General features: G+C 36.4%; 1 protein-coding gene across 1 annotated transcript; it reads left to right on the forward strand.

Moving 5' to 3' along the window:
- The first annotated feature begins 2,498 nt into the window (after positions 1-2,498).
- LOC117786740 (glycoprotein-N-acetylgalactosamine 3-beta-galactosyltransferase 1) lies at positions 2,499-4,466 on the forward strand. Its single transcript, XM_034625103.1, has 4 exons — positions 2,499-3,034; positions 3,663-3,771; positions 3,875-4,156; positions 4,224-4,466. Exons 1-4 carry the CDS (start codon positions 2,499-2,501, stop codon positions 4,398-4,400), a joined length of 1,104 nt encoding a protein of 367 aa, XP_034480994.1. The 3' UTR covers positions 4,401-4,466.
- Positions 4,467-14,497: the final 10,031 nt, after the last annotated feature.

Raw genomic sequence — 14,497 nt, forward strand, 5'->3', positions numbered from 1 at the left:
CAAAAATGAACGAGAAATAGAAGAAAGGGCAATAACATGAGGACAATGCGGAGATAAGAAGCTAAGGTGAGATACGAGAAAATTCATTAATTTGATTAATGAAGTACTTGATCTTGGATATCTAGAGATCCATATTTAGAATGAATTAAAAGACAGATAATATATATTTCATAGATGGGACTAAAAATTATGTTGTTAAAAGTATAGTCCATCAGACCATGCCCCAATAGGGTATGGGCCATAAATTAATAAAAAGTACAGTAAAAGTATATGTGGATCTTAATATTCAAAAACTAAAAATGCTTTTGGTGTATTTCAAGTATTTATAAAAAAGATGCAAAGCTTAAAATAAGGAATAATGGAGTGGTTTTAATTTTTGGTTTCTCTAAATATATTGAAGCATATTAAATAACAAAATAATTTTTTTTTTACTGATTTTAACGACGTGAGTAGTTAAGGTCCAGTTAAAACCTTGCTTACAAAAATGTATAATAAAGAAAAGACGGCGTAATCTACAATATGTCGATGACCTAGCCCAATGTGTTTAATCATTTATCACGTGAACAACGTATACATTTAACATCTCATCCTCATCCTCATCATGCACTTCCTTCTTTTTATCCTGCTGTCCGTCGCTTTGTTGCGCATATTTGCATTTCATTGCTAAATTAATTTTAATAAAAATAAAACAAATATCAAGAGAACATTGAAAAGGGAAGAAAAGAGAAACTCATATTTTATTAGCTTCATTTCGTTGGGGCAGGCAACAAACGGCCAATTGCGGATTGAAAGGCATTCCCTATGGCCACGCCCACAATGCCAAATAGTTTTATACTCCTCGACTAAGCTGTGTGCTCTATGCAGATATATTTTTCTAGTTTTTTTTTCTCTCATTCTGGAACATTTTATTTTATTAATGTGAATTTGTTTGTCCAAAACGGTGGGAAGGATGGCAATGGGAATGTGGTGTGGCCCATTGGCAGTGCCCAGGACACTATTATGGCAGCTATTTGTTAGCACACGAGTTGCCCGACCGACAGGCGTCCCAGCCACTAAAGAGGCGACTTGTGGCGGGGGGGTTGGATAACAGGGCGTATGCGCTATACTCGTATAATTATTCTCGCGCTCGGCGGTCCGCCCAGAGACGACGACCACATGTCGCTCATGATTAATTGAAAGATTCTCTCAACTGTTTCAGTTTGTTTGTCCTTTATTTTAGTTTTCTTTTTTGGGCTCTGCCTTTCGAGCTGAGTCCGTGTGGCGTTTTGATAAATGGAAACAGCCTTCAAATTTCAACGAATTTCTACGTTTGTCGACCGGTTTCCATGGCGAATGTCAACATCAAGGGTCGACAGGCGACAGCTGCTGGACAGGATTAGCATATGGAATATATAGAGCAATGAACTTGGCAAAAATTTTACAAAGCAGAACATTTTAAAACTTTCTTTTAATTATTGGTTGTTTATGTATTCTAATTAATATTAGTTAATTTAAAAATTTATAAATTTATTAAAATCTAAGCCTTTAAACTCGATCTGATTTTAAAAATACACTTTGGCGTGTCTTCTATTTAAATATTTTTTTTAAATCTTTCAGCATGCTTTTAGGCATTTCGTATACTTACCAAGAACAATCTTCGTTAGTAAATATATTTTTTTTAAATAATATCTGCTTGTTTCTAAAAGCTCTCAATGTGATATAATTTTTTTTCTTTTGTTTAAATATTATTTATATTAATTGGGTTAGATGCGCGATCTTAGGGAATTCATTTGTCAAAATTGCTATTTGTCTCCGATTCTGTATATATTTATTAAGAACTTAAATAAGTTTTAAAGACTGCTTTTTGGCATTGTCGGAGCTTTTTTTTAGCTTTTGCACTTATTGTGCTTTTGATAATATTTTATCTAAAACGGAGCATGTTAAAAGTTATAAATTTAATATTCTAAAGTTCTTGTAACTGCATTTAATTGACAACCTCATCAGAATGATGTACTTATTCAAGTTGGAAGGTCTACCGAGAATCGAAAAATTACTTCCTCATTACAGCCTTTCATGGTTCATATATTACGAATACGCTTACTTGTATAAAATATTAATGTACCTTGAATTGAAGGAAAATTTCCGTCTATTTAAAGATGTAAGAATATTTGCTCTATTTAATGTAGACTCATACGATACATGGAAACTATTTAAATGTAGTTCTTCGATATCAATGGAACAAGAACTGAATGGCTTGCCATTAGCAAGAGTATTTAGTTGTCGACGTGTTGATTATGAATTCACAGATATGCTGCCACTACAGAGGCTTTTATCAGTTTCTGGCTTGTTTCTTGACCGGGTACGTACTTATCATCTCTGTACTCATCAGTTGTGTTTCTTAAAAACGACAAACATGTTCCAGATAACGTACTACATCAGCTGGCAACGACACTATCAGATTTCATAGGCAATCGACGGTTCCAACTTGAAATCACTGCCAATTCTCGGCTAGTGTCAAAATGTCCGAGCTCAAAATCACATTAGAAGAGCAGCGACAGGAGCATCTGGTGGCCGTGACCAAGAAACGGGATGATCTTCATGTGTTCCTCGCCGGCTCCAGGCCGAGTGTCTATCGGTTCTCGAGGCGTCAATTGCTATTAATGGTGTTGTTCTGTGGCTCGGTGTTGATTGTACTTTACGCCTACTGGGATGTGATGATTCTGACCACATTAGCAGTTAATGGTGGCCAGGACAATCGGGTCTCTAGCGAACAGCTCGCATTGAAGCTGGAGAAAGAGGTGCGTGTCCTCTGCTGGGTCCTAACCACCCCTAAATATCACAAATCTCGAGCGGTGCACATACAGCGCACGTGGGGCAAGCGGTGTAACAAGATCTACTTTATGACCTCGGAGCCGGATGAAGAGCTAGAAACCATTATCCTATCCAAGCCAGATAAGTATGAACTACTTTGGGGCAAGACAAAGGAGGCGTTCACATATATTTACGAAAATAAACTGGACGAGGCCGATTGGTTCATGAAGGCTGACGATGATACGTAGGTGAACTAGTAATGTGCTCTTTAAACCAGTGAGCGAATCAGTATGCTACTTTTCAATAGCAACTATTCTTAGCCAACTTTATAGAGCGTTCTATTGCTCTAACAATATCAATAAGTTAAAGTCAGGGATTAAAACCGGAACCGGAACTGGAACCGGAACTGGAACCGGAACCGTTGACCGAGAAACTAATCAATATTCTTAAATTAAGGAATTTTTGTTTACAAATTAACATATTTTTAACATTTTTATACCCAATTATTTTATTTTAGCCCAAATCATATCAGTATTTTGAAGTCAAACATACAAACAGTTACCGAAGCCGTTTCGGTACAAATAGAATTTATTTTGGTTTTGGGCCTTGTGCTAAATGTGAAACGGTTAATTTAGATGCATGGTTCTGGTACCGGTTCCGGTTCCGGTAAAATTTCCTTAGAATTTTCCTGTCATATTAATCACAATGGATCTCAAATTTAAGTAAATCAAATTTGAGAAGAACAGAATCTTTGAATGTGAGAGCTTGCACTTAAGATCTTATCATTATTAATAGAATTAAGAAAAATGTAGCTATAAATATGTTTTCTCTTTATGTAAGTTTCAATGCCACTTTTATTTTTTTTCTCTCAGTTATGTTTTTGTAGAGAATCTGCGGCATTTGCTCTATCCTTACTCCCCGGATATGCCCATATATTTTGGCTTCAACTTTAAGATGCTTAACACGAACCAAAAGAATGCGGTAAGTCAAGAGTCAATTTCACAATTGAAATTATTATAGGCTCTATAACCATCATTCTTCCACTCTCTCTCTCTCTTTCTCTCTGTGTCTCTCTCTCTGGCAGTCATACATGTCGGGGGGCAGTGGATACGTGCTCAGCCGTGAAGCATTGCGTTTGTTTGTACATGGCTTAAACGACAGCAGCAAGTGCCGGCAACAGGACGATTCCCCCGAGGATGTGGAGGCGGGTGCCTGCCTCTTTCGTTCGGGCGTTACCGCCGGCGATTCACGCGATTTGAAACTGCGTTATCGCTTCTTTCCAATGGCACCATTCGGCCAGCTAATCTCACATTACACTGGCATGGATTTCTGGCTCTTTACATACGCCTATTATAATCCACGTGCCGTAAGATACTTATATTTTTTTTTGTTTGCTTGATTTTTGCAACTTATATATTTCTTAACTTTCGCAGTGCATGGATTGCCTCGCCGAATATCCGGTGGCCTTTCATTATGTACCGCCCGAAGATCTATATGTTTTCGATTATCTCAGCTATAACTTTGATCTCTATGGGCGACAGCCTGTTGTGGAGTATCTTCCCGAGAAGATTGCACCCGACCAGCTCGTCATTCCACCATCGGATAATTAATAGAACTACCAAATGTTTTTCCCTACTTTTCCTTTTTTTTACATTGAAATTAAACCTATTATTATTTAGTTTTGTTAAATATAATAATAAAAAAAAATATTAAACACGGAAGTTATTCAGGAATCAATATTGCAATATTCGATGAACTTAATAGACCCATTTAATTTTTGAAATTCAGGGTCTAATAAACTTCCATATGCTCTGTTATCTCCTGTACTGTACACTGAAATTGTTCCTTTTTTTTCGGAAAGATGCTGTTGCACCTGTGTATTTTTTGTTATTTAAATTGAAGAATTTGATGTATGTATATTTAGGAGAAACTTTTTTTGCGTGTTACGTTGTAAATGAATTCCTTTGCTATACACAGTAAAAAATTCTTATTCGAATCTTCATCTGTCGTCTGTGGTCGGAGTCCATTTGGTGGTTGACTGGCATAGTCATTTGTCTGTCTCATATAGCTGCTGGATGCAGCTTCTAATTGGTGTCCAAGCAACATGAGTCAAAGCAGAGTCAAAGCATACAAAAGCTGCAAAAGCAACCACGTCAATAATAAGGGGAACAATGACCCTGGCCATGGTCAAATGCAGTACACACTTTTGTAATCAAATGAGGTAACACAAAGTGAGCAGAGCTATGCTATAAAGTAGATAATGAAGTTCAAGCCGCTCATAATGATGTTGATGGCTATGGCCAAAGCCTAAAACTCCACAGGCTGACGGAGACTCCCAGTCAAGGCAATTGCTAGAGGGAAACTTTCAAACAGAGAGAGAGATTGGAACAGATAGAGAGAGAGAGAGAAAGAAAGAGACTGGCATTTGAAATTGGAAATTATGTTTTTGGCCATGGCTAAAACGGGGCGACGACAGTCGGCAGTCAACGAGACGAGACGAGACGAGACAAGAGAGGCTTATGGGCTATTGCTTGATGTCTGGAATCAAGCGAGAGTGAGAGAGATAGAGAGAGAGTGCTGTGCCGACTGTCTGCTGGGTTCTAATTATGCAAACTACCTGCTGTTACTCAATTAATCTTGATTACGTTTGTGTTATCCAAATATAATTATGTTGGTATTAATTACATTGGCCAAAGCGGTGGCCAGCACTCAAAATTGGTCCTGGCTACTGCAGGTCCTTTCCCCACACCCATTCTTCCTTCAGTTGGCAATTTGTGCACCGTTGGCCTGGCACTAATATTGCCAACAATGTGGCCAACAACAGCATTGGCCAACTAGTCAACCAACTGGCCAATATCCCTGGTGAGTCCACAGCCTTCACATCTCCTCATCTCCTCATCTCCTTATCTCCTCATCTGCACTGATAAAAAAAATGTTCTAAAATTAAGATTTTGGTCTCAGAACTAAGATTTTTGGTCTAAAAAATGCGTCGAGAACATAAAATTAAATTAAGAGAACACATCTTGATGTTAAGAACATTTGAAATAAGACCAAGTTCTTATTTTACGAATAAATGTTCTTAAAATTAAAATCAAAAAATAAAATAAATAAAAATTATTTTTTAGAATATTATTTATATTTAAATATTGATTTATTTACATTTTATTCTGTTTTAGTAATTTAATAAATGTTATTTTAATTTGTTACGAGTGGGATTCGAACTACTACTACTACTAGTACATATTTATACATTCCTAACAATTTAAGATTTTTATTCTTATATTAAGATTTTAAGAATTTTTAGATTAATAATCTTAGTTTTAGTAATTTGGTCTTAAAATAATCTTATTTTAAAAACAAACTATTTAAGTTGAATGTTCTTGATTTTAAAAGTTGGTCTTTTTTTTCAGTGTACCCTCTACCACACATCCTTGGCGAACATATGTAGAAGTAGGAGGTACCAGCGTCAACACATTAGGCCCAAAGTGTTTGGCATTAGGCCGCCAACAGTGCGCGGGCTCATCATAATCAATGGCAACATTTCACGTGACTTTGACTTGGCTCTAATTGGGCTCCCCAACTCCGTCTCCGTCTCTGTCTCCGTCTCCGTCTCGAACTCAACTCAAACCGAATTAAGGCAAAAGGAAAAGTGCGCATTGGGCTAAACACCTTTGGCAATCGGGCCAAGTTCTGCTGTCCTAATAACCTTAATGCTGTCGTGCTGAAATTTATTAGCAATAAAACGAAACTTTCACCGATTAAGGTAAACTATACTCATATGTATGTGTATATTTTAGTGGAAACCCCCTATTTATGGACAACATTTGTTTTAAATAAACATGACCTTCAACTAAATATTATCAATCTCGAAGAAAATGTACATTTGTCAAAATTATAAAAACAAAAGGCTTATCGAATTTTGTGCTTTAAATTAAAATATATCACAGGCTTTTTAAAGTATTTTTTTTTGTAAGTTTTCCCTGGTTATCTACAGGTATAAGAAAAACTAAGTTCTGTAAACTAAAGCTCTTTTAGATAATGTTGTGTTTGACCCGTATTATTATCGATCAAGTCCTTAAAGACAAAGTTAAACTTTTCATATTTTCGTTATCTGACTCAAAGGTAAATTTTATTAAATATAATGTTTTAAAAACTGTATCAACTGAATAATAACAAAAACTTGAATACGGATTACAATTTTGAGTTTATTAACTTTGAATAACTTGGCAGACATTGCAGTAAATTCTCTATTTAAATCGTCTACTGAATTCTAAAATGCTCTCTTGTTTTCTTTTTCTTCAATTGTTTTGATTTGAAGGCTTGCAACTTTCAAACGAGCTGCATCAATTTTTCGTTATGTTCAAAATGCGTTTTTAATTAACACAGAAAATTACAACATTATTCCTTTTTATTGTGAAATTGATATTGGCCATAACCTTTCGTTGGTTTCAATTAGTTCATTATATTTTCAAGATGCCATAACAAAATGGCGTCAACTGCACCTGCCGCGAGGGCCATTGAACTCTTAACTATGTCAAAGAGTAATAGACAAAGTGCATAGACAGAGAAGGCGAGAGAGTGTCAGGGACAGAAGTTGAGGGAAACATAAATGAGAATTGCTGTCACTTGTGTCATTTTGTCTCCTAATCATTCAAGCGTCAATGCAGGCGATTTATTTGATTTGCTTCGAAAAAGAGAAAGAGAAAAAACGATTGGCTAGCCGTAGGCGTCTAATGTGTGTAATGTGTGTGTGTGTGTGTGTGTGTGTGTGTGTGTGTGTGTGTGTGTGTGTGTGTGTGTGTGTGTGTGTGTGTGTGTGTGTGTGTGTGTGGGCAGCACAAATCATGTTCAGTTTGTACAATTTTTATGTCATCTTGTGTTTTTTTCGTTTTTGCCCCCAACTCGTGCTACACTCACACACACAAGCACACTCACACACTCACACACACACGCATACATACTCACATGACACACTTGCAATGCCGTTGCTCGGCTGCACTTCCGGCCTTTCGGCTGCACCGCCATTGACTGTTCAACCATGCAGCTGAGCACACACACACACACACACACACACTCACACATACACACACATACGGTATCAGGTTCGCCGGCATATCCGGACTGTATGCCAGGCATTGGACATTGCTGTTGCCGGCAGCAGCCAACGATGCACAGTGCATTTTAAGCTTTTATTATTTTATTTCTCTTTTCCTTTTTTGTTCGATTACTATTATTTATATTTTATTTTAACTGTTTATCTTTAAAAATTTGTTGACGTTAAATTAAAAAAAATTAATAGATTATTTTCAAGAATGTCAATTATTATTATTAATTTTATTAACTAATATACAATAGATAAGCTTATATATTTTGTCCATAATTTCATTTTCGGGTCGCTCGCACTTTTAAACTGTTATATTCCTACAAAATGCGATTAAACATTTTAAGCTGTGAATTTAAATTAAAAATTTTTTTTTTTTATATTTTCATATGAATATTTTTATTTAAGTTTATTTTAAAGTTCTTTTATGAAGTGACTTCAAACTTATGAATCTGAGTTCCTTTTTTGAAATATTACAACAAAAATGCATTTTGTGATTTTATTCATTCTCTCCTTTTTTTTAAAGTAAATTAACTTAACTCAATACTAAGAATAAATTCTCATAATTTGCTTGGAAAATATAGTCGAAAGATCTGTTTTTAAAGACTTCAACATTGAGAATGTAAGCCATAGGGCTGGTTTTTCAATGCCTATTTTAGGAGTTTGATAAAGATATTAGAAATATTTTGACGGAAAATGCATTAAAATTCATGTAAAATAAAAAAAATATCTCTTTAATTAAATTTAAGGAGACATTGAAAACCCGTCACTTTGTGTACTTATATAATGTCATAACATTTTTTGTTTATTAAAAATATATTTAAATATTTATATTATTTAAATTTTTAATTTTCATATTTCTGTTTATATAGAGTATTTGGCACGTGCTTAATGATTGTGCGACACTGTGCAGCATTGTTGTTGCACACTCTGAACTGTCAGCTTTTTCAGCTTCAAGTCATTGAAAAGTTCTCAGTTGCAACTGCAAATTATGTTGCCTAGTGTGCTGATTGTTGTAGTTGCTGTTGCTTTTGCTGTTGCTGTTGTTCGTGCTATTGTTGTTGTTGCTGGCAGTGTCTGATAATGGCACACAATGTTTATTTACTTGCTTTAACATTTATGTTGCTGTTGCTGCTGTTCATTTTACTTTATTTTTCATTGCCCCGACATCGTCACCGTTACCGTCCAAGCGCCGTGTTGCATGCAACAATGAGACATTTGAGCATTTGGCGCCTGATTGCATGCTACACTCTTGCTGCACCGACAGTCGGCCACCGTGCGACAGTGATAGAATCGGGTTATGCTCTTCTCCATCTCATTCTCGCACACGCAATGTTTGTCTGCCTTTTGACTTTGACTTAACTTATTTGTTGTCTCTCTGACTCTCACTGTACATGGGTATGTGTGTTAAGCTCACACACATACACACTCACAAACACACACATGCGGGCACATAAGCACACTTGAGGTGTCCGGCAGTGTTGAGGCGTCTCTGCCGCTGCTGCAGTTGGCGTTGGCGTTGCCGTCGACGTCGGCGTCGGCGTCTGTGCTGGAAAGTTGTCGTGTTGGATTTGCGTAATTTATGCTCTATTTGCCTTTCGGCTTCATTTCACTTTTTGCTTCTGCTACTTTTTGCAAAGTATTTTAAGTCCTATACCTACCCTGTGGGGTGCTCCCCTTCCCCGCTGTTTGTGTGTGTAGGTGTATTCACATACATATATTCTGTTTCTCGTATCAGTGTCGTATCCAGGACTCTAAGCCGTTGCAGGATCGACCACGACATTGATATCACCTGCAGGGAGAATTTGAAAATAATGAACATAAAATAACACAATAACATAATAGCATAAAATTTCCCAAAATTCAACACTTACTGTCTTAGAAATTAGATCCGCTCTTTTTAAATTAAAATTTTAATTGCTTATATTTATATGAATATGCAAAGTTAGTTAAAATCATAATAAATTAAACATACTCCCCAGATTATGTAATAATTATATAATTAAATCTATGTACATTTAAGTTTATTATTTTAGTTTAATCTATTTTATGTCTGCTTTCAAAGTTTGTTTTACTTTTGTTACTTTTGTATTTATTAAGAAATATGTCAGCAATTTAATTGTTGAATCAGTCGAACTTGCAATATATTATTATATTTAACTAGACAAAGTCTGCTATATATTATGCTTACAAAAATAAATTATATATAAATAAATATAAATAGTCTGCATTAAAATTAATTTATATTCCTGATGATAAACTGCTATAAACTGCCTATAAATCAATCTATAGTTCAACTCGAAAAGCAGGGTAGTGAAGATTCGACTCCAATTTCAACTTTAGTTTCAATTCCATGACTTAGTTTAGTTCCAGTTGTTGTTGTTGATTGTGCTTGGGCTTTGTTTACTGCATTATTTTTATAACGTTGCTCAATATGAGAACTCAATAAATTTACCTTACTTTGGCGGCTGTGCGAGCCATTTCAACAGGCGATTAGTTGCCAGGTGGCCGCTGCTGTTGGCCAGGCTTTCGACTCCGACTCCGACTCTGACTCTGCCTTGCCACATTTTGTGGCAGCAGCTCTTGTGCAACAGTTGAGAGCCAGTTGCAAATTGAATGGCAGTCAGTGGGCACACGTGAGTCACAGTCAGAGCCTAGAGCCAGTTGCCCCCCCAAGGGAAAGGGGAGCGAAAGGGAATGCGGAAGAAGAAGAGGGAAAAGGGGAATGGGTCTGGATCTGGATGGGTGGCGCTCTAATAGGTTTTACATAACACACACGTCGCAAATAAATCTAAATGCAACAGCAGTGGCAGCAGCGACGACTGAGGCCGAAGTCGAGGAAACTTCATGAAAAATCCTTTGGCAAATAAAATTTACATATACCACACACACACACACACACCAACGCACACACACACACACACAGCAACGCATACAGGTGGACGTTTTCTTGTGAATTTATTTGAAAATTTATTGAGTTTTCGTGTTAACCATGCATAATTAAGTTTTGCCAGCCGAGTCGAGAGTCGAGTTCTGAACAGAAGACTTGCAGCTTGGAATCTATTGGGCTGCGGCATAAGCCAAAAAGTTTTTGCATTTAAATACCCTAAGCCCTCATGGGCAACGTTGGCTATATTACAGATCCATCTATAAATTAAAGTTAAGTAATTGTCACTCATCGTTTGATTATGTTACATTTTTGGGAATACATTTACCTCAATAGCAACAGCAAAGACAACAGAAAATATTATGCATATGATCATTTTATGAGGTACGCTACACTGAAGAGCTTTGAAAGCATGTGAAGGCTTTTAAAATGCAATTCTGATTATAATCAAATAAATAACAGTTATTTAAATAATTATTTACTGAGCAGTCTTGAATTCATGGAATAATATTTTACCAAAAAATCGCTTAAGGATTAATCAATCACAATTTAATAGTAAATCTACTAAAGATCAATCGAAATCATGCTGAATACTTTCTTCTTTAATATTTTAAAAGAAATACAGCAAAGATAAGTTATCAAAAAGATTAAAGTTATTTATAAGTTGCATCAAAATTAAGCTTACACATATGTATGTAGCTCATCCAATGACAATTTTATGAAAAACAAGTTCTGGGTTTTCAGAAGTTAGAAGAAATTATTAGACAATTTGTTATCTGCACAATTTGAATGTTTTAAATGTACACTGCTAAAAAAAATGTTCTAAAATCAAGATTTCGGTCTCAAAACTAAGAATTTTGGTCTAAAAAATGGATCGAGAATATAAAATTCTTGAATTAAGAAAACACGTCTTGGTTTTACGAACATTTCAAATAAGACCAAGTTCTTGTTTTAAGAATAAATGCTTTTAAAATTAAAATCAAGAAATAAAAAAATGATTTTTTTAATTTTATTTTTTATTTTTTATTCATATAGATTTTATGTTGTGTTAATATTTTTATAAGAGTTATTTTAATTTGTAACGGAGTGGGATTCGAGCCGGCGTCTACTACTTCTATCTTGATCTTTGATTATTTAGATTAATATTCTTAAAATTAGTAATATGGTCTCAATATGTTCTTATTTTAAGAAGAAAATATGTAAGATGAATGTTCTTCATTTTAGAAGTTAGTCTTTTCTTTTAGTGTACAAGTTAAGATTCAATTTTCTGCCACTCTGACCATGTGTTGTGCACACTCTCAGCCAGAGCGATTTGCAGGGTATACGAGAACTCGTACACACTTTGCGTGTTTAGTTGCCGTATCGTGCCATTTCAGGGGGCGTTAAAAGATAGGCTTTAAATTTATTTACGAACCAAGCAATGGCGACGTATGTGTCCACCTTAATCCCCTCTCCCCTCTCCCCTCGTCTGCACTGTCAGACGGGCTTGACAAGTATTGGTTTAATTCAGTAAATGTTGTTTATGCGTCGCGAGTTGCTGAACGTTATGGGTCGAAGGGTGGGCGGGGAGGTAAGAAATCAAATTATTTGACTGCTGCTCGAATTATTATTCCTGATTGCATTTATTTGCTTTATTTCTCGCACGAAACTCGGAACTTCATCTATAATGCAAGCAACTTGCCAGACAACCGGGCGCCCAGAGTTCACCCTCTCAGCTCCAGACTCGAGACTCGAGACTCCGGTCTCCAGACTTCACTTGCATCTTACGAGTTATTTCACGTTGTCCTCGTTGCGTCCTCACCCTTTAACCCGCTGCCACTGATGTCTCGTGTGCCCTTTTTTTTTGTTGCTTAAGTGAAATGCATAAAAATCAAATAATTTTCCTGTTTTTCATTTGCTGTTGGAGCCTCGTGCCTCCGGTTTCGTCCTTCTGACCTGTTTCCCTCTGTTCCGACTGCTCGTTTTTTTTTTTTAAATATGTATATATAAATATATACTTTGAGCTGGCAGTCTCCGTCTTCTTGTTTCCCCTTCACCAAACCTCTGAAACTGGCAGGCAGCATTCGAAATGTTAAAAGTAATTTCCTCGACTATAGTTGATAGCCACCGTGCCACTGGCCCTGGCCCTGAGAATCTATGTCCCTCCACATTCACTTGCTTCCACTTCTGCCACTCCTGCCACTCCTTGCCCCACTTTCCGTTGCAGCATTAAACTATGAAACACATTTTGCAAGCAGTTTAAGAGCTTGTTCCAGTTGCGTCAAGGTAATGGAAATCTATATTTAAAACTATATAAACTATGTAAATCCTTTGTCTGCTAGAGAAAAGTTAGTTATATACGAGATATGAGATACTTGTGGATGATGACAACATATGCTACTCAGTGAACTCTATGATACCCATCAAAAAGACTCAATTCATTTAAATTGATCATTGAAATCAGTATTGAAATCTATTTGTATTTAGATTATTTAATAATACTTTATGTTAATTTGTCAACAGATTGCATAATTTTGTAGATGAAAATCATCTGAACTGATGACTTTCATTTGAAGTTGATTAAGTCTAATAATAATGCTAATATAGAGTCTTGTATATATAATTATAATTATGTCTTTATTTATTTTTGTTTGATCTCTTTGTGGTTGTAAGCCGCAGTTGAAGTGCTTTTTTGGGGGAGCTCAACATAATTGAAGCTTAAGGCATTGCCAACAATTGCAGCAACAAGAACAACTTCAACTACAACTGGAGTTAGTAGCTGCTACTTACGGTAACTGTTATTAGCTCATGCTGGCAAATGCTAATGGGCCACTTCAAGTTGAATTCAAAAAGGCTCACAAGGCGAACCACAAGCGGAGTCGCAAAAAGCGGCATTTAAAACTATGCTGAGAAGGTTTCAAGGCGCACGCGTCGTATACGCAATGCCAAGTGCCTCGATTTACATTCCTTTTATGTTTGAGTGGGAAGAGTGGCTCGGTGGGTTGTTAGTGGTTTAGCTTGACTTGCATAATTTGTGGCATTTGGCTCGGTTTGTCATACGGCAAATCGAAATGTTATTTATATGCTGTACGTGTGCTGAAGTCGAAGCTGAAAGCTGAAAGCTGAAGCTGATGACGACAAATGCGAGAATGTCGACGACGTGCATGGCTTATCGCTGGGCGTGGCTATACTATCTATTTCTCTCTCTCTCTCTCTCTCTCTCTCTCTCTCTCTCTCTCTCTCTATCTTTCTCTCTCTGCCTCTATCTTTCGTTTTGTGTCTGTAGCTTTATCTTTGTTTACGATAAGATTTTTACGTGTCTACAAATTGAACACTCCTTATTCTCCTCATTCGTATCTCGTAAATGACGCCCAGAAGCGAGCAATTTGTATGAGCACCAAGTGCCAAAACAATTTAATTAAACAGATTAGCTGTGTGCATTGTTCTTGACCAACCATTTAAGCATTTTGCACACACACACACACACATTGCAAGAGGAGCTTTCCATGATCTCGTTGCCTGCAGCATCTTGAGGCTAAACTCAGAAACGGCTGACAGTCGCCTGATAAGCCCAAACAACCAAACTGCCAGCCTGAGTCGATGACAATTATTCCAATTCTCTGAATGGAATAGAGTTCACAAAGAAGACCAATTGAATACACTTCAGTCTTCCAAAGGATCGCAAATCGTAGAGTTGTGAGTTTAAAACAAATCAATACTTAAAAAAAAGTATCGAATGA

Source organism: Drosophila innubila, chromosome X (genome assembly GCF_004354385.1).
Source record: "Drosophila innubila isolate TH190305 chromosome X, UK_Dinn_1.0, whole genome shotgun sequence".
NCBI lineage: Eukaryota > Metazoa > Arthropoda > Insecta > Diptera > Drosophilidae > Drosophila > Drosophila innubila.

Coding starts and splice junctions, on each gene's coding strand:
- LOC117786740 (XM_034625103.1), top strand. CDS start 2,499: ATGTCCGAGCTCAAAATCACATTAGAAGAGCAGCGACAGGAGCATCTG. Junction 3,035..3,662: donor ATGAAGGCTGACGATGATAC/GTAGGTGAACTA, acceptor TTTTTCTCTCAG/TTATGTTTTTGTAGAGAATC. Junction 4,157..4,223: donor CCTATTATAATCCACGTGCC/GTAAGATACTTA, acceptor TAACTTTCGCAG/TGCATGGATTGCCTCGCCGA.